Source organism: Coregonus lavaretus (genome assembly GCF_964263955.1).
Source record: "Coregonus lavaretus genome assembly, contig: SUPER_35_unloc_1, whole genome shotgun sequence".
Lineage (NCBI taxonomy): Eukaryota > Metazoa > Chordata > Actinopteri > Salmoniformes > Salmonidae > Coregonus > Coregonus lavaretus.
Window position 1 is genome coordinate 4,784,451 of NW_028167181.1, and position 24,651 is coordinate 4,809,101.

Below are 24,651 nucleotides of genomic sequence, written 5' to 3' on the forward strand. Positions count from 1 at the left end.
TTGACAGTCATCACACACTAATCTGAAAACATCACATCAGAAGATTAATTTATTAACACTGGGCATGTGTCGGTCGTTACAAAGATCCATACTGGGTCTACAAAATGTAAAAATCATCCTCAAAAAGCAGGGCACGCGGCCTATAAATAACAGACAAAACACCATAAAAGTCAGCTTTTAGTGCACACGATATCGTACGGATGTGTGGAATAGGCGGCAGCGTAATACCCAGTGATCTCAGCGCCACCTCTTGAAATGTATTGACGACAATGATGGGATCAATTCAAACGCATTAAAACATGCACAGAGCTTTCAGTGTTTGAGTATGTAGTACAACTATTGAGCATTAGGTAAACACAAATTATTCCTTATTTTTAAGTTTATTACGATATAAATTCCCTCACTGCACATAAATATTTGATTCCTGAGCAAGGACAAATATGGGAATGAGTAGGCAACGTTATCATAAATACATGCGAGTTCAAACCTAGTTACCAGCTAGTTAATATTATTCACCAATCTCCATTTCCTCAAACTATTGTGTAATTCCTTTCCCAGTCCACTGAATAGTGCACAGCCAATCAACTACATAGCACTAGTACCCTAATATTGTATTTCCCCCTTTTTAAATATTTTAAGCATTGGAATGGTCATTATTTGAGGCAGAGGGTTGAATTCCAGTCTCCTGGTCTTACTTATTTCTAAAGCTATTAACTTTATTTGCTTCAAGAAAGTCACTAATTTATACCAAAAGAAAAAGGTGTGTAGATTGGGTCTAAACTAAGATCGAAGAGATAGCAAGCTCAAAATGTCCCTTATAGATTTGGAGGTACGTTGTAGTGTATTGAGGTGCTGGTGGTCCCAATTAGGTCCAAGCGAGTCCAGTTCAGTCGGTTGGTCGGTCAGGTGCTTCTTGGACTATCTGTCAGGGCGACGGCAGGGTCCAGTAGTTGAATCTTGATATTGTCGTGGAACTTTTCCCTGTAGTGGTTGAACTCCATGATGCTCTCAGGCTCCTCCTCCACCCAGAACTTATCAAACTTGTACACCAGGTAACCTGAAGCAGGGAGGGCAAAGACAGAGTTAGGGGTTTATAGACAGCATAACAACAATATATATTGCCTTCAGAAAGTATTCACACCCCTTGACTTTTTCCACATTTTGTTGTGTTACAGTCTGAATTTTAAATGGTTTAAATAGAGATTTTGTGTCACTGGCCCACACACACTACCCCATAATGTCAAAGTGGAATTATGTCTTTTTAAATTTTTACAAATTAATTAGAAATAAAAAGCTGACATTTCTTGAGTCAATAAGTATTCAACCCCTTTAGGTAAGCCTAAATAAGTTCAGGAGTAAAAATGTGCTGAACAAGTAATATAATAAATTGCATGGACTCACTGCGTGCAATAATAGTGTTTAACATCATTTTTGAATGACTACCTCATCTTTGTACCCTACACATATAATTATCTGTAAGGTCCCCCAGTCGAGCAGTCAATTCCAAACACAGATTCAACCACAAAGACCAGGGAGGTTTTCCAATGCCTCGCAAAGAAGGGAACCTATTGGTCGAAGCAGACATCGAATATCCTTGAGCATGGTGAAGTTATTAATTACACTTTGGATGGTGTATCAATACACCCAGTCACTACAAAGATACAGGCGTCCTTCCAAACTCAGTTGCCGGAGAGGAAGGAAACGGCTCAGGGATTTCACCATGAGGCCACTGGTGACTTTAAAACAGTTAGAGTTTAATGGCTGTGATAGGAGAAAAGTGCGGATGGATCAGCAACATTGTAGTTACTCCACAATACTAACCTAATTGGCAGAGTGTAAAGGAAGCCTGTACAGAATAAAAATATTCCAAAACATGCATCCTGTTTGGAATAAGGCACTAAAGTAAAACTGCAAGAAATGTGGCAAAGAAATTAACTTTATGTCCTGAATACAAAGTGTTATATTTGGGGCAAATCCAACACAACATCACTGAGTACCACTTCATATTTTCAAGCTTGGTGGTGGCTGCATCATGTTATGGGTATGCTTATAAATTGGCAAGGACTAGGGAGTTTTTTGGGATTAAAAATAAAAAAACGGAAAAGAGCACAGACAAGCACAGGCAAGATCCTAGAGGAAAACCTGGTTCAATCTGCTTTCCACCAGAAACTGGGAGACAAATTCACCTTTCAGCAGGACAATAACCTAAAACACAAGGCCAAATATACACTGGAGTTGCTTACCAAGACTACATTGAATGTTCCTGAGTGGCCTAGTTACAGTTTTATCTTAAAATCGGCTTGAAAATCTATGGCAAGACTTGAAAATGGCTGTCTTGCACTGATCAACAACCTACTTGACAGAGCTTGACTTATTTTAAGAATAATGTGCAAATATTGTACATTCCAGGTGTGGAAAGCTCTAAAAGACTTACCCAGAAAAACTCACAGCTGTAAATCACTGCCAAAGGTGCTTCTAACATGTATTGACTCAGGGGTGTGAATACTTATGAAAATTAGCTATTTCTGATTTCATTTTCAATACATTTGCAAACATTTCTAAAAACATGTTTTCACTTTGTCATGATGGGGTAGTGTGTGTAGATGGGTGAGAGATTTAAAAAAAAAAAATCCATTTTGAACTCTGGTTAACACAAAATGTGTAATAAGTCACTGGGTATGAATACTTTCTGAAGGCACTGTAGATCCCAGGACTCCCTTAAAAACAGTGGCACGTGTTACTGAGAGGACTATCATGGCTGAATAAAGGGAATGAAATTAATGAATGAATTAATGAATACAACAGAACGATGACGTCACTATGCCGGGCGGTGTCAGAGGAAGGCCCTAAAAATGGTCAGAGACACCAGCCACCCAAGTCACAGTTTGTTCTCTCTGCTATTACACTGACTAGGTACCGGTACTCCTTGTATATAGCCTGTATATAGCCTCGTTATTTTATTGTTACTATTTTATTTTTATCAATTTGTTAATTTTCGTACCTTTTAACTGCATTGTTGGGAAATGGTTCGTAAGTAAGCATTTCACGGTAAAGTCTACACTTGTTGTATTCGGCACATGTGACAAATACAATTTGATTTGAAACAAATAATGAGGAACGTCCTCCTCTGACATAATCAATGGTTAGGCCCCTACGCCACTGACAAACAAAAGAGTGGAGCACGATTAGCACCCACTTACAGTACAGCTGATGGAGGTGCTGCAGTTGGGGTCTCCCAGACACAGTGTTGTAGAAGTGGGGTTTGAGAGCACCACTCTTCAGTAAACTGTACGCCATCTCCGTCAGGTTGATACCCACTATGGCATATGAGTACCTGAAACATGACACATATGCTAATCCTTAAAAGGTTATAAATATGTTGAGTGTGCTTGTTTTTGCTCGTCTGGTGCCCATGTGTGCAGAGGTTTCACTTTAGGACCAATGGAATGGTCTCAAATGTGTAAACTCCACCCACCCAGTACCTTGGGCAAGCTAAAACTAATGCGACTACTGATAGATGAGTGAATATACTGAAATGTGCAACAGAACCATAGCTGACATATAAAGAACAGTTCAATAGGCCAGTCAACTCCTAAAATTAGGTAATGACGTATTCCTTACCCCAGTTTGGGATGGTTTGCGTGGGACAGCACCTGCCGAGCCTTTTCAGTGTAGTTCTCACTAAAGAACCTGTAATATACAGGATATAGAATGAAAACTATATTAATTAGTGGGCGGCAGGTAGCTTAGTGGTGCCAGTAACCGAAAGGTCGCTGGTTCTAATCCCCGAGCCGACTAAGTGAAAAATCTGTCGATGTGCCCTTAAGCAAGGCACTTAACCCTAATTGCTTCTGTAAGTCACTCTGGATAAGAGTGTCTGCTAAATGACAAAAAAATAAAAAATAAAATTAAGAAATCTACCCTCCCCCCAAAAACACTTTTCAGAATACTGATGGAACAAGGTTAGATTGTTAAGGACGACAGTCATTCAGACAACATTACTCACACAAGGTTGGTTAGGCCCAACATGCCCATTCCTCGGAAGTCAGTCTTGGGGTCATCACCTTGGAAACCAATGTCGCCCCACTGTTTGGTAACTCTGGACTCCAGTTTGACCTCAGGCATCAACAGGTCCCATAACTGGAGAGTCAGACAAGTCCATTCCTGTTAATACTTTACACTTACCTTTAAATAGAGATGGGTATTAAAAGTTTGAAACAGTCATGTTGAATCATCTCATCCAGAAACATTCCATTGCTCCATGCTGGTCATTGACATAAAAACAAAAGAACAGCTGCAGTACCTTCAAAAGCATTTCCTCGTGTTCTACTTTATCCGAGTCAAAAGTCTCCTTCCTCAACTCTTCCACGGACGTGAATAAGTTCCTGTATCCCGTTATTTGTAAGAGACACAGCTTCAGATTCATCTTAAACCTAGGACCAAAGAGACACACACACATTAGTCATAAATACATATAAAATATTCATAAAACAGTAAGTAAAGGCTAACAAGACTGACGTGGGATCCCTCTGCGTTTTGACATTCTTTTCCCTCATGATAAGATCCAGACACTTCTCCAAACTATCCTCCTCCACCTCCACAGCAGCTCTTAAGACCTGGAGAGATGGAAGAGAGAGAGGGAAGGAGAGAGGAAGAGAGAGAGGGAAGGAGAGAGGAAGAGAGAGAGGGAAGGAGAGAGGAAGAGAGAGAGGGAAGGAGAGAGGAAGAGAGAGGAAGAGAGAGGGAGGGGAAAAGAAAGCAGGGACAGAGAGAGATGGTGTGATTAGTTATTCAACACAATCTCATCCATGGTAACAGGTCAGAGTGTGTTAGTACTTCTCCTACAGACTATGCGGTCATAACATGGACGATGAGCATTGAGGTCAGATGATGGAACCACCAACTATGCATTACCTACTGCCTTAACTTCGTATGGGGGAAATTCCACAGAAACAGAGTGATTCTGACACTCAGATTTTTCCCTTTAAAAATGTATGCCCAACAAAAACCAATGATTTCAAAGTTCAGCAAATCATACAACTCCCTGCACAAGGACGACTTCCAACAGTCCAAATGCAAAGTTTGGTAACAGAATGACAGCACCAACAGCACAAACCGTCCTTTTATTACCAAACTTTGCATCTGCACTGTTCTTCAACTAAATGTGTTTTTGTAACAAGTTGAATGGTTTGTCTAACTTTGCAATCATTGGTTTTTGTTTGGCATTCATTTTAAAGTGAAAAATTGGGAGTCTCCGCATCACTCTTACCATGGAACCGCCCATGGACTGTTGATAAGAATGTGCTTAGCATGACAAGATTAACAACCATCCGGGTACTGATCAATTGATTTCTTAAGTGGGTTAAATGTAACAGTTAATTGTGGCTGTCTGTATGATAAGCAGGTATGCATTATGCATGGTTGACTAGTTAAGTAAAAATCAAGTGAAGAATGATTTCCAATGCTTACCTTACATTTGGAGTTCTTGAGCGAGTATTCTGAGTCAAGAAAGATCAAATGACAGGTTAAAAATAGTTCAAAATTATCATGAATAGCACAACTGACAACTTGTTTTCATTAAGGTCGTGTTCATTAGGTACCGAATGGAGGAAAAACAGGGAGGACTATCTGGACTTGTCCAATAAGAAACGTTAATTGTTGTTTTTCCGTAACAAAACATTTAAAAACATGTTCTAATGAAAACCATTCAGCTCTAGAATGTAACCTCACTCACCTGCTGTCATTGTCCTTGGTGCCCCAGGCTTGTAGCCGGCACATATCCTTTGCAGCTCACATTTCCCTGTCACCTGTCTGATGAACCACTTCAGCCAGTATCTAAGGAAGGATGTGTAGAAGTATCCCCAGATGCTGCCGAACATGGTCTACAACACAAACATGTCCGCAAGAGTTCCACATACAATAAGGTTAGTGAATAATACCATAATCATAGGAATAATCCAAGATATATACTGGTAGGACAGCAGTGGCGAGCCATGCCTCTTCTTGGAGGCATTGACAAATGAGTACCCAAAAATGGTCCCTGTGAACTCCAGAAACGCCTATGCATTGATCCTTAAGTTGAACGGCGTGCAATAGAATGAATTGCAGAAAATAAATCCAGGGATAGTAAAGTCTGTAGTAGGAGTTGTGGACTGTAGCTATTGATGCCTTCAAGCTATCAGGCTTTAAAGTACTGCAAGATCTCCCCAAACAATCATTGGCTACTCTGTACAAAACCCCATATTCAGTGGGAATAGTTGATATGTAGCTAATCTCTCAATGTCATGTCATCAGATAGGCCTAGGTGGTCATGTCAGGTCAAGTCAATCACTGGAAGTTACTATAGCAGAAACTTTCCACGGTGTCCCCCTCCCAGAGTGCAAAGAACCTTGGTGTGACCCTGGACAACACCCTGTCATTCTCTGCAAAAAAATCAAAGCAGTGACTCGTTCCTGCAGGTTCATGCTCTACATAACATCTGTAGAGTACGACCTTACCTCACACAGGAAGTGGTGCAAGTCCTAATACAGGCACTTGTCTAGTCCTGGGTTAAAAAGCAACTTTGAGATTCTCCACATTGAGCATACTTTAGTCCAGGGCTACGCTTAAACTTTGTCTGGGAAATTGGCCTTTCGTGTTTTTGATTCAACATTTTAGCTTCAGGCCAGGCTAGGAGACCAGTAGCTAAGTAAACCTAACTCTGTCCATCCACAGAGAGAGAGAAATAGACACATACATACCACAGGAGGTTGGTGTTACCTTAACTGGGGAGGACAGGCTCGTGGTAATGGCTGGAGTGGAATAGAGGGAATGGTATCAAATACAACAAACACATGGTTTCCATGTGTTTGATGCCATCCCATTCGCACCGTTCTAGCCATTATGGTGAGCCGTCCTCCCCTTAGCAGCCTCCACTGATACACACCACACACACACAAACTGAGTTAAGTTTACTTAGCTAGGAGACCACGTGTGATTAATTTAACCAATTAGTTAGTGATTGGTACAGCCCAGAAATCAGGTGCAGGATGTGGCACTGTAGGACAAGGGTTGTCAGTGACTAGAGGTGAAATGAGAGAACACAAAGGCTCTATTGTAATTTGAGCTTCTACTTTCGCAGGTGTCTTTACACAAATGGCGTTTGCTTGGTAAATAACTGCTTTTGTTAGCCGACTGACAGCTTGTCTTTTGTTTAGCAGCTAGCTAGCCTTGTAACGTTAGCTGCTAACTGGTTCGTTTTTAGCCGCGCATGCGCTGATGCTGTCCGTCTAGAACAGCTAGCTAGACATCTCATAGTAGCTCGTCTCATTTCAGCCACTGTGCCTCCACCATAAAGCTTCAGCACAATAGCTTCAGGCTTCTAGTTATTGGGCTACTAAAAATGTAATTTCATTGACCAATACACAAATTAGCTAGCTAGCCTAGCTATAACAAACTGACTGTCCTGGAACAGCATTCAACGGATGGCTTGCTAGCAAATCAATTATTGAAATATTTGCGGTTAAAGAGATTTAGATAATCAACCACAGATAAAGAAATTCAACATGTTAAACATACAAACAGTAAGTTATACTTGCCTTTGACGCGTTAGCTAGCTTAGCTACACAAGCACAACAGGTTGTCAATATTTACCTCGAGCAATCAAGTGGATTATGTCAGCAATTGCTCCTTGATTTGAGTGAAGATGGCAAGGAGTAGACCTAGTGGATAGTTATTTACTTTAGCAAGGACGAAAATTCATCAGATTAAACTGCAAGAAATGTGTCCACTGAGGTAGGGATGTTGACAAGTCTTTTGGCTAACCTCTTTTTCGATTAATAGAATCTCGACGCACAAGTGTACCGCTTAACCTTTGGCGCCACCTGTTGGGCTGGGGAATGGTGAGCTGATGCAATCCTGGGGTGTATTCAATACGCAGATTATGTTGCAACAGAACAGAAACCGTGTACCCCAAACGCTCTTCAACGTGACATAAAAGCTGTTGGGTTCTTAAACGTAAGTTGTAGTTCCTTTTAATTGTATGGTTTCCACATGTTGCCATTCCAATCTGAATAGTCTGGGTTTGGCACAAGCTGCACATCTATAAATGATTGATTCTTCCATGCTCTATAGTGGAGTGAAGTTTGCGGGGTTCCTTCCAACTACTTCCAGACACTTAAAAAAAAAAAAGAGAGACACGACTGAACTACAACTTCCATTTAAGAACATAACGGAACTCAACAGCATTTGGAGTAAACTTTTTTTACCTGCTAATTAATTGCACTCACCTGGTGTACCAGGCCTAAATCAGTCCCCGATTAGAGGGGAACAATGAAAAAAAATAAGTGAACTGGCTTCGAGGTCCAGAGTTGAATTTGAGGGCACTAGCCTATTACAACAGCTGCATTTCCTATACTTTCCACACAAAGGTGCGGATGTTGCATAAGATGTATGGTGAAAATACTTCCCTAAAGCCACCATGGTCACTGGTCATGGGGATTAAGTTTAACAGCTAGACAAATTCCTTGAATTAGTAGTGTGTTCATATTTGAATATGGAATCAGCCATGTCAATCACCCATTTTTAACCACAAATGTTTTGGCAAGAAAAACATTGCATGTATGGATCCTTTACCTATGATATAGATGTATCTATCTAGGTGTCTTTAACTATATCTATATGACATCTATACGTATCTATATGTGTCAATATATTCCGATGGCACATTTGACCATTTACAGTTTAGTCATTTAGCAGACGCTCTTATCCAGAGCGACTTACAGGAGCAATTAGGGTTAAGTGCCTTGCTCAAGGGCACATCGACAGATATTTCACCTAGTCGGCTCGGGGATAAGAACCAGCGACCTTTCGGTTACTGGCACAACGCTCTTAACCACTAAGCTACCTACTCATTCCAGGGTTTTTCTTTATTTTTACAATTTTTTACATTGTAGAATAATAGTGAAGACATCAAAACTATGAAATAACACATATGTAATCTTGTAGTAACCAAAAAAGTGTTAAACAAATCAAAATATGTTTTAGATTCTTCAAAGTAGTCCCCCTTTGCCTTGACAGCTTTGCACACTCTTGGCATTCTCTCAACCAGCTTCATGAGGTAGTCACCTGGAATGCATTTCAATTAACAGGTGTGCCTTGTTAAAAGTTAATTTGTGGAATTTCTTTCCTTAATGCATTTGAGCCAATCAGTTGTGTTGTGACAAGGTAGGGGTGGTATACAGAAGATAGCCCTATTTGGTAAAATACCAAGTCCATATTATGGCAAGAACAGCTCAAATAAGCAAAGAGAAACTTTGAAAGTTTCTTCAAGTGCAGTCGCAAAAACCAACAAGCGCTATGATGAAACTGGCTCTCATGAGGACCGCCACAGGAAAGGAAGACCCAGAGTTACCTCTGCTGCAGAGGATAAGTTCATTAGAGTTACCAGCCTCAGAAATTGCAGCCCAAATAAATGCTTCACAGAGTTCAAGTAACAGACACTGTTCAGAGGAGACTGCGTGAATCAGGCCTTCATGGTTGAATTGCTGCAAAGAAACCACTACTAAAGGACACCAATAAGAAGAAGAGACTTGCTTGGGCCAAGAAACACAAGCAATGGACATTAGACCGGTGGAAATCTGTCCTTTGGTCTGATGAGTCCAAATTTGAGATTTTTGGTTCCAAACGCCGTGTCTTTGTGAGATGCAGAGTAGGTGAACGGATGATCTCCGCATGTGTGGTTCCCACCGTGAAGCATGGAGGAGGTGTGATGGTATGGGGGTGCTTTGCTGGTGACACTGTCTGTGATTTATTTAGAATTCAAGGCACACTTAACCAGCATGGCTACCACAGCATTCTGCAGCGATACGCCATCCCATCTGGTTTGCGCTTAGTGGGACTATCCTTTGTTTTTCAACAGGACAATGACCCAACACACCTTCAGGCTGTGTAAGGGCTATTTGACCAAGAAGGAGAGTGATGGAGTGCTGCATCAGATGACCTGGCCTCCACAATCACCCGACCTCAACCCAATTGAGATGGTTTGGGATGAGTTGGACCGCAGAGTGAAGGAAAAGCAGCCAACAAGTGCTCAGCATATGTGGGAACTCCTTCAAGACTGTTGGAAAAGCATTCCAGGTGAAGCTGGTTGAGAAAATGCTAAGAGTGTGTAAAGCTGACATCAAGGCAAAGTGTGGCTACATTGAAGAATCTAAAATCTAAAATACATTTTGATTTGTTTAACACTTTTTTGGTTACTACATGATTCCATATGTGTTATTTCATAGTTTTGATGTCTTCACTATTATTCTACAATGTAGAAAATAGTAAAAATAAAGAAAAACCCTTGAATGAGTAGTTGTGTACAAACTTTTGACTGGTACTGTACAGTGGGGAAAGAAAGTATTTAGTCAGCCACCAATTGTGCAAGTTCTCCCACTTAACAAGATGAGAGAGGCCTGTAATTTTCATCATAGGTACACGTCAACTATGACAGACAAATTGAGGAAAAAAAATCCAGAAAATCACATTGTAGGATTTTTAATGAATTTATTTGCAAATTATGGTGGAAAATAAGTATTTGGTCACCTACAAACAAGCAAGATTTCAGGCTCTCACAGACCTGTAACTTCTTCTTTAAGAGGCTCCTCTGTCCTCCACTCGTTACCTGTATTAATGGCACCTGTTTGAACTTGTTATCAGTATAAAAGACACCTGTCCACAACCTCAAACAGTCACACTCCAAACTCCACTATGGTCAAGACCAAAGAGCTGTCAAAGGACACCAGAAACAAAATTGTAGACCTGCACCAGGCTGGGAAGACTGAATCTGCAATAGGTAAGCAGCTTGGTTTGAAGAAATCAACTGTGGGAGCAATTATTAGGAAATGGAAGACATACAAGACCACTGATAATCTCCCTCGATCTGGGGCTCCACGCAAGATCTCACCCCGTGGGGTCAAAATGATCACAAGAACGGTGAGCAAAAATCCCAGAACCACACTGGGGGACCTAGTGAATGACCTGCAGAGAGCTGGGACCAAAGTAACAAAGCCTACCATCAGTAACACACTACGCCGCCAGGGACTCAAATCCTGTAGTGCCAGACGTGTCCCCCTGCTTAAGCCAGTACATGTCCAGGCCCGTCTGAAGTTTGCTAGAGTGCATTTGGATGATCCAGAAGAGGATTGGGAGAATGTCATATGGTCAGATGAAACCAAAATAGAACTTTTTGGTAAAAACTCAACTCGTCATGTTTGGAGGACAAAGAATGCTGAGTTGCATCCAAAGAACACCATACCTACTGTGAAGCATGGGGGTGGAAACATCATGCTTTGGGGCTGTTTTTCTGCAAAGGGACCAGGACGACTGATCCGTGTAAAGGAAAGAATGAATGGGGCCATGTATCGTGAGATTTTGAGTGAAAACCTCCTTCCATCAGCAAGGGCATTGAAGATGAAACGTGGCTGGGTCTTTCAGCATGACAATGATCCCAAACACACCGCCCGGGCAACGAAGGAGTGGCTTCGTAAGAAGCATTTCAAGGTCCTGGAGTGGCCTAGCCAGTCTCCAGATCTCAACCCCATAGAAAATCTTTGGAGGGAGTTGAAAGTCCGTGTTGCCCAGCGACAGCCCCAAAACATCACTGCTCTAGAGGAGATCTGCATGGAGGAATGGGCCAAAATACCAGCAACAGTGTGTGAAAACCTTGTGAAGACTTACAGAAAACGTTTGACCTGTGTCATTGCCAACAAAGGGTATATAACAAAGTATTGAGAAACTTTTGTTATTGACCAAATACTTATTTTCCACCATAATTTGCAAATAAATTCATTAAAAATCCTACAATGTGATTTTCTGGATTATTTTTCCTCATTTTGTCTGTCATAGTTGACGTGTACCTATGATGAAAATTACAGGCCTCTCTCATCTTTTTAAGTGGGAGAACTTGCACAATTGGTGGCTGACTAAATACTTTTTTTCCCCACTGTATATGGTGTGGTGTGTTGAAATCGTAATTAAAAGGTCCAATGTAGCCGTTTTTATCTCAATATCAAATAATTTCTGGGTAACAATTATGTACCTTACTGTGATTGTTTTCAATTAAAATTGTAAAAAAAATTAAATAATGGTTTTGGTAGGACAGTCTGGGAGGGGTTTGCGTGGGGAGGGGAAAACTGAAAACTAGCTGTTATTGGCAGAGAGGTTTGGAACTCTCTTTCTTATTGGTCTATTAACTCATTGACGGATCACCACCTCAAGCTGAACCTCGGCAAGACGGAGCTGCTCTTCCTCCCGGGGAAGAACTGCCTGTTCCATGATCTCGCCATCACGGTTGACAACTCCGTTGTGTCCTCCTCCCAGAGTGCAAAGAGCCTTGGCGTGACCCTGGACAACACCCTGTTGTTCTCCGCTAACATCAAGGCGGTGACCCGATCCTGTAGGTGCATGCTCTACAACATTCGTAGAGTACGACCCTGCTTTAAACAGGACGCGGCACAGGTCCTAATCCAGGCACTTGTCATCTCCCGTCTGGATTACTGCAACTCGCTGTTGGCTGGGCTCCCTGCCTGTGCCATTAAACCCCTACAACTCATCCAGAACGCCGCAGCCCGTCTGGTGTTCAACTTTCCCAAGTTCTCTCACGTCACCCCACTCCTCCGCACACTCCACTGGCTTCCAGTTGAAGCTCGCATCTGCTACAAGACCATGGTGCTTGCCTATGGAGCTGTGAGGGGAACGGCACCTCTGTACCTTCAGGCTCTGATCAGTCCCTACACCCAAACGAGGGCATTGCGTTCATCCACCTCTGGCCTGCTGACCCCCCTACCTCTGCGGAAGCACAGTTCCTGCTCAGCCCAGTCAAAACTGTTCGCTTCTCTGGCACCCCAATGGTGGAACAAGCTCCCTCACGACGCCAGGACAGCGTAGTCACTCACCACCTTACGGAGACACTTGAAACCCCACCTCTTTAAGGAATACCTGGGATAGGATAAAGTAATCCTTCTACCCCCCCTTACCCCACCCCCCCAAAATAAAAATAAATAAAAATTGTAAAGTGGTTGTCCCACTGGCTATCATAAGGTGAATACACCAATTTGTAAGTCGCTCTGGATAAGAGCGTCTGCTAAATGACGAAAATGTAAATGTAAATTTACCACATGGTGATGTCACCACAGAAGGCCAAAACTCCATCCCACCAAAACAGGCTGAAATTTCAGGCGGTCTTTCAAACAGCTTTTACATTATCATCATTTTCATAATTTCACAGTATTATTTTTGTGGAAATATATATACATATTAAACACAGGAAAGTTACTTTTTTGACTGCACTGGGCCTTTAAGGTTTCAACTTCAATGGGGTGATATCAGGGTTGGACTTTTCCCCTTCAGTGCAAATGCATGCATAGTCACATCCATATCCAGTGAGGGAAATGGAGAGTCACTGCCTCAACACAACACTACAGAGTGCTGCAGTGACACTGTCTGTACCCTATAGATTGTTTTCACCATTCACCAAGCAATGCAGTATGTAGTCTACAAGGATTCGAGATATAGTGACCAATGCTCCAAAAGCTTATCATAATTTCGTACTTTTTTAATGTGGAAAATGGATGATACCAGAGCATGAAATAACTAGCCTGTCATATGTAATTAAATGTTGCTTTCTCTATGTTTGATGTCTGATGTCTCTACAACTCTGTCTCCTCCTCTCTTTCATACCATGCTTGTTTCCATTATTTTATTTTATTTTACAGTAATTGAGCATCCCGAAAACAATGCAGTGTGGACATCCCCTGGGACAGCACGATCTCGCAGAAAGAGAGAGGTGACACCACGATTTGCTAGCTCCAATGACAATGTAGGCTATTGCTCCGTGAAGCGTAAAGCAAGTTTGATATGATAACTGTTCGTACAGGAGGAGGACCCAACCGAACAAGCATGAGTCATAGCGCACAGCCACATCTTCGCTAGACCCTCGGAGAAAATCGATATTACACGCTTGAACCAATTATCATTTAGGCTACCTCCTCTGATCAGACCTATATTCCGACCCGCTCCGATCGAAGGCGCGGCTTTATGTCACCCAGACCTGCTTGAAATTATTTCATTGAAATTCAGCCGGGTGCCTCAGCCGCACCGTGGAAACAAACAGTGGCTAAATAGCGCAGTAATCAAACCCGAATATGATATGATACGGAGACTACACCGCACCAGGTAAGCTGTTTCCACTTTGTCTGAATAAAGTGTCATTAAGATAATAAGTGTACAAATAATGAATTCGTCCGCAAGGTCAAATATGACTGTAAAGCCGCAGTGGTGTCCTGAAATTCCTATATATGTGTTATTAGGAGTGGGGTTGGGCAGTGCATCGTCAATTGACATGGTTATGATGTTGTTTCTCTCACCTGACAGTATCTTTTCATTGCATTCATCCATACATCCCTTTGTTTTGTCATGGCTATGATATTGTTGTCTTTTCTAAATCAATTCACTTGTAGGCTACATCATGAGATAATTGTCTGGGGTTGAAACTGTAATTGCAGTAGGGATATTTTTCTCGGGAGAGGAGACCCTTATATGACGAATGCATAGCCACGTTCACAGCAATATACGGATTGGGTAGCCAATAGGCCGACTAAATGTGTAGTAGAATTGATACGTGAAATAGATGAGAAAGGAGGATATTCTTTACATTAGCCTATGTGATGCTTCTAACTGAATTTATGTCATATACGGTAAAGTTGATGTATGTCTAAGCTACATTATCTCCATCTCCAAGTCCATGCATTCTAGTCACTGGTCACTGACTAGTCTATGAAATTGTATTTTCAATAAATGGCGTCTCCAGTGAGACCCACAGATGAAGCCTACAAATTACTATTTCAGAATGAGATATGATATGACCATTAAATTGTCATGGTCCATTCCCCCAACTCACCTATTGTATCGTGATTGATTGTAATCTATATGTAATATGTCAGTCAGCTCAAGAGGGGGGAAACCTCAGTAGTCCTAGATATATTTTATCCTACTGTACTGTACACATTGAACATATTGAATGTATTTATTTTGCAAATGTAGAATGTGCAATTATTCGGTGTTAAAGGTCCAATGCATTTTTTTCTTCAATATCAAATCATTTCTGGGAAAAAATTAAGTACCTTACTGTGATTGTTTTCAATAAAAATTGTCAAAAATAAACAAAAATAGCTTCTTAGCAAAGAGCAATTTCTCAAGCAAGAATTTTGTTAGGATTGTCTGGGAGTGGTTTGAGTTGGGAGGGGGAAATTAAAAACTAGCAATTATTGGCAGAGAGGTTTGGAACTCTCTTTCTTATTGGTCTATTAACTAATTTACCCATGGTGATGTCACCAGGCAGGCATAAATTTCAGGTGGTGTTTTCTAACATCTCTTACACTAAAAGGGCATTATAATCATTTTCAAAATGTCATAGTATTATTCCAACCTCATAGTGTGGAAATATATATAAAACACAGGAAAATAACTTTTTATTTTACTGCATTGGGCTTTTAAAACAGTATTTCAGCTGTTTTATCAGTAATATCAGTATTAGCCTAATTTATTACCAATGAATGATTCTGTCAGGTGTTCACACAATCTATGTCCTGTTTGGACCACCATATTGTATTGATTAGCAATAATATACACTATATATACAGTGGGGAGAACAAGTATTTGATACACTGCCGATTTTGCAGGTTTTCCTACTTACAAAGCATGTAGAGGTCTGTAATTTTTATCATAGGTACACTTCAACTGTGAGAGACGGAATCTAAAACAAAAATCTAGAAAATCACATTGTATGATTTTTAAGTAATTAATTTTAATTTTATTGCATGACATAAGTATTTGATACATCAGAAAAGCAGAACTTAATATTTGGTACAGAAACCTTTGTTTGCAATTACAGAGATCATACGTTTCCTGTAGGTCTTGACCAGGTTTGCACACACTGCAGCATGGATTTTGTCCCACTCCTCCTTACAGACCTTCTCCAGATCCTTCAGGTTTCGGGGCTGTCGCTGGGCAATACGGACTTTCAGCTCCCTCCAAAGATGTTCTATTGGGTTCAGGTCTGGAGACTGGCTAGGCCACTCCAGGACCTTGAGATGCTTCTTACGGAGCCACTCCTTAGTTGCCCTGGCTGTGTGTTTTGGGTCGTTGTCATGCTGGAAGACCCAGCAACGACCCATCTTCAATGCTCTTACTGAGGGAAGGAGGTTGTTGGCCAAGATCTCGCGATACATGGCCCCATCCATCCTCCCCTCAATACGGTGCAGTCGTCCTGTCCCCTTTGCAGAAAAGCATCCCCAAAGAATGATGTTTCCACCTCCATGCTTCACGGTTGGGATGGTGTTCTTGGGGTTGTACTCATCCTTCTTCTTCCTCCAAACACGGCGAGTGGAGTTTAGACCAAAAAGCTCTATTTTTGTATCATCAGACCACATGACCTTCTCCCATTCCTCCTCTGGATCATCCAGATGGTCATTGGCAAACTTCAGACGGGCCTGGACATGCGCTGGCTTGAGCAGGGGGACCTTGCGTGCGCTGCAGGATTTTAATCCATGATGGCGTAGTGTGTTACTAATGGTTTTCTTTGAGACTGTGGTCCCAGCTCTCTTCAGGTCATTGACCAGGTCCTGCCGTGTAGTTCTGGACTGATCCCTCACCTTCCTCATGATCATTGATGCCCCACCAGGTGAGATCTTGCATGGAGCCCCAGACCGAGGGTGATTGACCGTCATCTTGAACTTTGTAAGTAGGAAAACCTGCAAAATCGGCAGTGTATCAAATACTTGTTCTCCCCACTGTATATATATATATATATATATATATATATATATATACAAAAGTATGTGGACACCCCTTCAAATTAATGGATTTGGCTATTTCAGCCACACCCGTTGCTGACAGGTGTGTATAATCGAGCATACAGCCATGCAATCTCCATAGACAATGTAGAATGGCCTTACTGAAGAGCTCAGTGACTTTCAACGTGGCACTGTCATAGGATGCCACCTTTCCAACAAGTCAGTTCATCACATTTCTGCCCTGCTAGAGCTGCCCCGGTCAACTGTAAGTGCAGTTATTGTGAAGTGGAAATGTCTAGGAGCAACATCGGCTCAGCCGCGAAGTGATAGGCCACACAAGCTCACAGAACGGGACCACCGAGTGCTGAAATGCATAAAAATAGTCTGTCCTCGGTTGCAACACTCACTACCGAGTTCCAAACTGCCTCTGGAAGCAACGTCAGCGCAATAATTGTTAGTCGGGAGCTTCATAAAATGGGTTTCCATAGCCGAGCAGCCGCACACAAGCCTAAGATCACCATATGCAATGCCAAGCGTTGGCTGGAGTGGTGTAAAGCTCACCGCCATTGGACTCTGGAGCAGTGGAAATGCGTTCTCTGCAGTGATGAATCACGCTTCACCATCTGGCAGTCTGACTGCAGATCTTGGTTTGGCAGATGCCAGGAGAACGGTACATGCCCCAATGCATAGTGCCAACTGTACATTTTGGTGGAGAAGGAATAATGGTGTGGGGCTGTTTTTCATGGTTCGGGCTAGTTCCAGTGAAGGAAAATCGTAGTGCTGCAGCATACAATGACATTGACATTCTAGACGATTCTGTACTTCCAACTTTGCGGCAACAGTTTGGGGAAGGCCCTTTCCTGTTTCAGCTTGACAATACCCCCGTGCACAAAGCTAGGTCCATACAGAAATGGTTTGTCGAGATTGGTGTGGAAGAACTTGACTGGCCTGCACAGAGCCCTGACCTCAACCCCATCGAACACCTTTGGGATGAATTGGAACGCCGACTGCAAGCCAGGCCTAATCGCCCAACATCAGTGCCCGACCTCACTAATGCTCTTGTGGCTGAATGGAAGCAAGACCCTGCAGCAATGTTCCAACATCTAGTGGAAAGCCTTCCCAGAAGTGTGGAGGCTGTTATAGCAGCAAAGGGGGGACCAACTCCATATTAATGCCCATTATTTTGGAATGAGATGTTCGACGAGCAGGTGTCCACATACCTTTGGTCATGTAGTGTACCTCACTGGATCTTATTTACCACCTTGTTGATTGATCTGCTTGGTTTATTCCACTGAATTCCCATCGAAATAAGAAACAAGACAAATCTAATAACAAAGTCGTATTTATATGCTCCCGTGTCTCAAATGAATAGTTTGAGACTCGCTCATCTTCGATATTAGCATGGGGTGATGGAACTCCTGATGGGAGACCCCACAGCTACTCTACATGAGGCAGAGGACACACTGACCCCTTCCTGTAGGATACAGTCGCCTCCTGCTTCAAGTAACCAAGGCCAATATTCATTAAGAGTAAGCGTGAGAGTAAAAATGCTGATTTAGGATCCGTTTAGTCATTTAGATCATAATGAAGAAGATTACATGGACAGATGGGACCTGATCCTAGATCAGCACTCCTACTCTGAGGGGCTTTATGAATCAATATGGGCCCTGAATAAAGAAGTGACTAGTGTATCCCTCTACCTCTCCCCTCAAAATGCACTCTGACACAGAGAAACTTAAACCCACAGTTTTGTTATATGGAATATTGATCCTAAACGGATCCTAGATCAGCATTTTAACTCTCACGCTTACTTTTTATGAATACGGGCCTATTTATTGTTTTGTGCAGAACGGGCCTATTTATTGTTTTGTGCAGAAAATATAAGGTCACAGGTTCTGGCAATTTGGATACGCCCAAAAGAAGACTAACCTTTCCTTGGCTGAGAAAACACTTAATGATGATGATGATGATTTATAGTGAGGCCTAAAAACAACACCCCAGGACACAGAATTCCAGAACAACAGATGCTTGAAGTCATCATCTAATTTTGATTGAGATAAACTACATAGTCTTGATGGATAACATCATTTTATAGGACGTGAACGTTATCAGTGACAGTTAAAGGAGTCCCACACAGTCTGTCTGTGTGAGTGCTGAGTCGCTCTGGTTCCTTTTCTTCATTTCGGCACTGTACGAGCCTGGTTCAACTATTACAGGAGAGTTGATTCCTGAAAGCGCGGTCGGCCATTGAAGAACGACTGCACAGGGAACCAGCATATCACTTCACACCTCCAAGGGGTTGGATATGATTTCGTCTGACAGCCAGAGCCACTTGTCAAGGCAGCCAGAGAGTGGTGCCATAGTAATAGGTCACTTTCTTATAGTGCAAATATACTGTACACGTTTGCCAACTGTGTGGCATGGAAAATCCAATCTGACAAATCACATCTCAAGCATTCAGGACTATACAAGCCATCCTGTTTTCCTTCTGTACTAAAAATACCATGGCCATTTAGTTAGTACCTTTCATAAATCTGATTTCTTTTTGAGTGGGCCGCTGCTCACTCACTCTTTCTATTTCTCTCTGTCTGGAGTCTGCAGCTGCAGGCTTAGACGCTGCTTGAGATGTATTTTCGGATGGTGTGTGCGTTTGGCCTACATACAAGCCAATACACTCTGATGTATTTGAGCCTACAATTCCAAATGGAATATTTAGTAGCCTGGCTAGGACATTCAGTAACTAAAGTGTCTGATTTAGAAGGATAAGGATAACCGTCGAGAAGACATTTACGTTGTTATTAATGAGGATTGCTTTTTAAATGCCATAACCTGGAGAATGATGACGAGGAAAATAAGATCACAGAGTCGAAAATGAACAAACTCTTTGACTCTATGATGAATGAAGAATATTGGAAAAATCCAATGGGCTAATTGAAGGGCATTTGAAATATCCCCAAAATGGTTTAATGTCTTATCTATGTCCACAATAAACAGCTCTGTTGCTGTAGCTTCAGGGGAGATGTTGCAACAGAAGAGAGAAACAAACACACGGAGGTCTGTGTTTGAGGCTAGCAGATGGCTCATTTCAGAACTTTTTAAAAGGACTTATGTCATACAGATGTAGGATCTTAATTTGATCGCTCTTTATTTTAGTTTTAAAAAGGATTCTAAAGTTTGCAATTTCCACTTTGAAAATTCTGGCTTGATTTGCCCTAATGAAAAATGTATCAACCCCTACAAAAATTTCCATTAATTATAGTCCACAAAATAATTAACATTTCCTGTTACTGCTGGATTATTTTCCTGCTGTAGGAAACTGGCTCAAATTAAGTGTCTGATAGCTCTTTATTTAAGCCTTGTTTTACCAGGTATGTTGACTGAAAACATATTCTCATTTACAGCAACGACCTGGGGAATAGTTACAGGGGAGAGGAGGGGGGATGAATGAGCCAATTGGAAGCTGGGGAAGATTAGGTTGCCATGATGGTATGACGGGCCAGATTGGGAATTTAGCCAGGACACCGGGGTTAATACCCCTACTCTTACAATAAGTGCCGTGGGATCTTTAGTGAGCACAGAGAGTCAGGACACCCATTAAACGTCCCATCCGAAAGACAGCACCCTACACAGGGCAATGTCCCCAATCACTGCCCTGGGGCATTGGGTTATATACATTTTTTAAATGGTAAAATCAAACGTGTAACTAAGGCTACACTATTGCTTTCACTTGTTGTGATTGCAAAGTCAATGCCTCTGTCCCAACTTAAGGATAATTCAATATATAATTTAATTCACTCAAGCTTGTTGAAGTGTGTAGTAAGTGTTTGAGATTACTGTCGTCTTTCATATTCCATTAGTTTTTGAGCAAGAATTGTGGCATAGTTAATCTTAGTTTTGGCATTGATCTATCTTCTCTGATCCAAAGGGACTTGGAGTGCTCATGGTCCATCATTTCAAATCAGTTTGCAGTCATCAGAGACACATAAAAATGAAATGTACTTACTGGAATGAAAACAGGAAAGGCCAACGATCTCTGAGCAGCAAAACAGTTTAGGTCAGTTTTGAAGCAGCATTGCCTTTGGCTTATTGTTAGTAATTTGGAGTTATTGCTATTATCTATTGCTTTGTTTACAGATTCAGTTTATTCATTCAGTTCTGATGCGGTAGTTGGCGCACAGTCTTTATTGTGATGGATACTAAAAAAATAATGTATGCACTCACTAACTGTAAGTCGCTCTGGATAAGAGCATCTGCTAAATGACTCAAATGTAAAATGTAAATGTAATACTGGGAGTCAGGAATAAGCGAAGGTGTGTCAACTCCCATCGTTTCAGTGTATTGCCTCATTGGTCACTTCTCGATCTGATGTCTGGTCTCGAGGATGAAAGTCTAGTTAATAAAAATATCCATAAATGTTTTTTGGAGTGATCTACACTGCGGTATAACAGTTCCTCATTGCTCATCATGTTGGTTTTCTAATTTCAAGTTAAAATGTCTTTCTGTTTATAAAACAATTCTAATAAAGTCTCACGTCTTTTTGGGTATTCGATATCACCTTTGAGGTCATGATGTAAAATGCAAGAGTGAGAAAGACATTACCAAGATCATCATCCTCTACTAATATAAGACTTATAGTATAATATTATTATCTACATGGAATGATCTAATGTATTGTTCATACTTCTTCTTTGAAACTAAAACTATTCTATTTTCCTACTTTATAGGTAATTACACAAATAGACAGGGATAGGATTGTGGACACCTGGTTCGACTTTGGATCCCTACAGTAGAAGTGAGTAAGAGGACTGTCTCAATACAGAATGGGAACTAACCCAAAAAGGACAGTGACAGTCCAAATGGTCCCTCAGCTGGCTGGAGTGGACACTCTGGGAAACCAGGAGTCTAACGCCAACTGGGCTAAGGAACCTAACCTCAACCTCACCCAGGGTTGCCCTGCCCCTACACCTACCCCTACAGAACACACACAGGATAACCTGTGTCTGATATCCACCAATACAACCTCCAGGATCCAATCAACAGGCAATGGACAACCGGTCAGCGGAGGGGTGGGGTCCAACACCAACACACCTTTCTCGACCAATGGCGACGGAGGGAAATCGCCATCGGAGCATGTGATTGGAGTAGAGCAGCAGATGGTTCTGACATGTCGAGGAGGTGTGAGTGTAACCGAGGCGACGGCAGAGGGCCATAGGGACGGCAACGCCAATTTGACAGCGTTAACCCCCACAGCCACCGACGAGGAGAAGGAGAAGCATTTCTGTAAGGCCGGCCTGTCGTCCGCCGTTACATCATCAAAGGTTGACGCGCAGACAGATTACTGCAGAGCGAAAGAGCCCGGTGGTGCGGGGACGGGGGAGGGGTGTGCGGTGCCCCAGCCAGCACCAGAGCCCACAGCAGTACAGAGCGCTACAGCCGTCTCTGCAGTAGCTAATAAGGAGTCACTGGTAGTAGGTGACGACAAAAACACACCAAATCAACATCTCCCTCAGACCTGTGATCCAAAGCATACCTCGTCCTCTGAAGCGCTGACGTCTCTGACGACTCCCAAACAAGGTAAGGCAGAGGGCGCTGCAGTGACCACAAACAAGGTTGCTCCGCCTCCCTTCAAATCAAAAGAGGCTGATAATAGTACTACAACACAGAGTCCCTCACCTTTACCTAGCTCGGCCACCGCCACCGCCACCACCACCAACCCTACTCCATCAGAACGCCCTCTACAGGCCTCTAAAAGAAACACGCCCGAGACAAACTCTCAGAACCCTCCCTCCCAAACGGAATATAATAAAACGGCAGAGACATCGCAGCCGGAACAGACCAAGGAGACTGAAGTAGCTCCTGGCAATGCTGCCACCACCATCCCCATCGCGCCTCCATCATCAGACAGCAAGGCAAACGTAGGGCTTAAGAATAAGGCCTCAAGTCCGGCACCTCCCGAGAAGAAGGATTTAAAACCTACTCCAGTAGCAAACACACAGATCTCCTTAGATAAACACCTGCAGGCGGCATCGTCAGAGTCTCCATCACAGAAGGATCCTCCCTCGTCACCCAACGAGGCCCAACAGAACCAGCAGCCTGAGGCCCAACAGATCCAGAACCAGCAGCCTGAGGCCCAACGGAGCCAGAGCCAGCAGCCTGCCCACCATGCAGCACAGGTGGCAGACGAAGCCGTCCAGACTGCCTCGGCCTCGGAGGAGATGCAACAGAAAGCCCACTGCAAACTATACCGGGAGGCCTCCACCATGACCCGCACCCCCACCGCCACCCCCACCCATAGCAAGCAGGGCCAAGACGTGGAGGTCCAAGCGGTGGCTAACGTGTGCAGCCGGGCGGTCTCCACCAGCCCCAGCCTGTTTCCTCTGCCCCCGCCCTACAAGTCCACCAACAGAGGTGCTGCCCTGAGGGAGGAAGCAGCAGCTGAGAGCCTGTCTGTGGTCTACCAGGTGCCCTCACACCAGATTCACATGGGCAGCAATCTATCATGCCCCCCACCGCCTAACTACACCGCAGGTCTCAGGTCCGGGTCAGAGCGATTGACCCTGGAGGCGGGGTCATGCTCCAGTCAGAGTGCCGGGGTGGTGCTTCATGCAGAGGAGGCGGTGGCGGCCCTCCATGCAGAGGTCGCCAGGCTGGGGGCCAAGCCTAAAGATCCGGCGGTTGGGGGGGCAGCAGCACTATGCAACATCCAGCAGAGAGGAGCGCTCCCGCCTCTGCAGCCCGTCTACCAGATCAACATCGAGCCATGCGGCAGCCAAAACGAGCCTGAAGCTAACGCGAATCATCACCAGCATCGAGGCGAGAAGGCAGCAGCAGACTCCCAATCCAAGCCCAATGCAGCAGAGAAACCAACAGTGTCTAATGAAGCGCAGGCCGTGCCAACGCAGGCTGCCAAGCCTCCCTCTGCTAAAGCTCCATCCTCAAAACTAGAATCACCCCCCTCGTCGCCAACTGCCGCAAGCAAGACCAAATCCTCTGACAATAAGGCTGCTCCTCCTCCTTCGCAGTCAGCTTCTTCCGTCACCAAGCCCAGCCAGGCCTCAACACCAACCTCCAAAAAAGCAGAGGACACTAAACCCAAGACGGCAGTGAAAGCGGCGAAGGAGAGCATCGTTAAGGGGGTCGGGGGAGTTAAGGCTTTGTTGGGCAAGAAGAAGCAGCTGGAGCCAGAGAGGAAGGAAGAAGATGAGGAAGGGAAACAGAAAGGAGAGAAGAGCGTGCATGATGTGCTGTGGGACGAGCAGGGGATGACCTGGGAGGTGTACGGAGCATCCGTTGACCCCGAGTCCCTGGGCTTTGCCATCCAGAGCCACCTGCAGTGTAAGATCAAAGAGCAAGAGAAGAAGGTCGTGACCCAGTCATCACTCAGGAAGTCCATCTCAGTGCCGCCGGTGGTGCCCGACTCGCCCGCCACCATCGCCGCGGACGACGCCAACAGCAGGAAAAACAAGAGGAGGCAGCAGAACGTTTTCAGGTCCATGATGAAAAATGTCAGACGGCCCAAGTGCTGCGCGCGCCCTCCCCCTACCGCCGTGCTGGAGTGAGAAGGAGAAGCAGCGGGCTGGATGTAGCCCACACCATCAGCTGACTCCCCTATAAAGCACGCTGGTTCACCCCTTGTTAAGGTTCCTCCGATGCCAAGCAAAGTGTGGATATTGGGATCTCTCCCTAACCCTACTGGTCGGATGTTGTGGTATACAATGTTACCTTATATAAGGTTGATGATTATCAAAGGAAGAGGGCAAAACAAAAAGCTAAATTATGTAGTTGTTATGAACATATGTTTTAGAAGAGAGAGAGAGAGAGAGAGAGAGAGAGAGAG

The 24,651-nt window shown here is 43.3% G+C and overlaps 2 protein-coding genes across 8 annotated transcripts in view; one reads left to right on the plus strand and one right to left on the minus strand.

The window, feature by feature from the left end:
• Positions 1-24,651, plus strand: part of gprin3b (GPRIN family member 3b) — a 263,036-nt gene extending 238,385 nt beyond the window's left edge. Inside the window, exons 1-3 of one of the 6 annotated variants that reach the window (XM_084188590.1) lie at positions 5,851-5,924; positions 13,737-14,196; positions 21,539-24,651. In XM_084188590.1, coding sequence (XP_084044716.1) covers positions 21,635-24,373 — 2,739 coding nt within the window. In that variant the 5' untranslated portion in view covers positions 5,851-5,924; positions 13,737-14,196; positions 21,539-21,634 and the 3' untranslated portion in view covers positions 24,374-24,651. Of the gene's footprint in view, positions 1-5,850; positions 5,925-7,913; positions 7,996-13,736; positions 14,197-20,395; positions 20,869-21,538 lie in introns of those variants that run through there. The other 5 variants (XM_084188593.1, XM_084188594.1, XM_084188592.1 and 2 more) reach the window with 5 other exon arrangements.
• LOC311110058 (ELMO domain-containing protein 2-like) lies at positions 24-7,722 on the minus strand. Of its 2 annotated transcripts, none has more exons than XM_084188607.1 (9): positions 7,633-7,722; positions 5,735-5,882; positions 5,470-5,498; positions 4,519-4,616; positions 4,304-4,433; positions 4,007-4,140; positions 3,622-3,690; positions 3,201-3,334; positions 24-1,057 (listed from the first exon to the last, which is right to left on the minus strand). In XM_084188607.1, exons 2-9 carry the CDS (start codon positions 5,877-5,879, stop codon positions 903-905), a joined length of 894 nt encoding a protein of 297 aa, XP_084044733.1. In that variant the 5' UTR covers positions 5,880-5,882; positions 7,633-7,722; the 3' UTR covers positions 24-902. The 2 variants fall into 2 exon arrangements, with proteins under 2 accessions (XP_084044733.1, XP_084044734.1); XM_084188608.1 differs by having other exon boundaries at positions 5,735-6,791; positions 7,633-7,719.

What these genes read in the sequence shown, in the direction of transcription:
- LOC311110058 (XM_084188607.1), bottom strand. Translation starts at nt 5,879, where the DNA reads ATGTTCGGCAGCATCTGGGGATACTTCTACACATCCTTCCTTAGATAC. An exon ending in TCAAGAACTCCAAATGTAAG is followed by an intron (nt 4,617 to 5,469) that starts GTAAGCATTGGA and finishes CCATCTCTCCAG; the next exon opens with GTCTTAAGAGCTGCTGTGGA. An exon ending in GCACCTCCATCAGCTGTACT is followed by an intron (nt 1,058 to 3,200) that starts GTAAGTGGGTGC and finishes TCCCTGCTTCAG; the next exon opens with GTTACCTGGTGTACAAGTTT.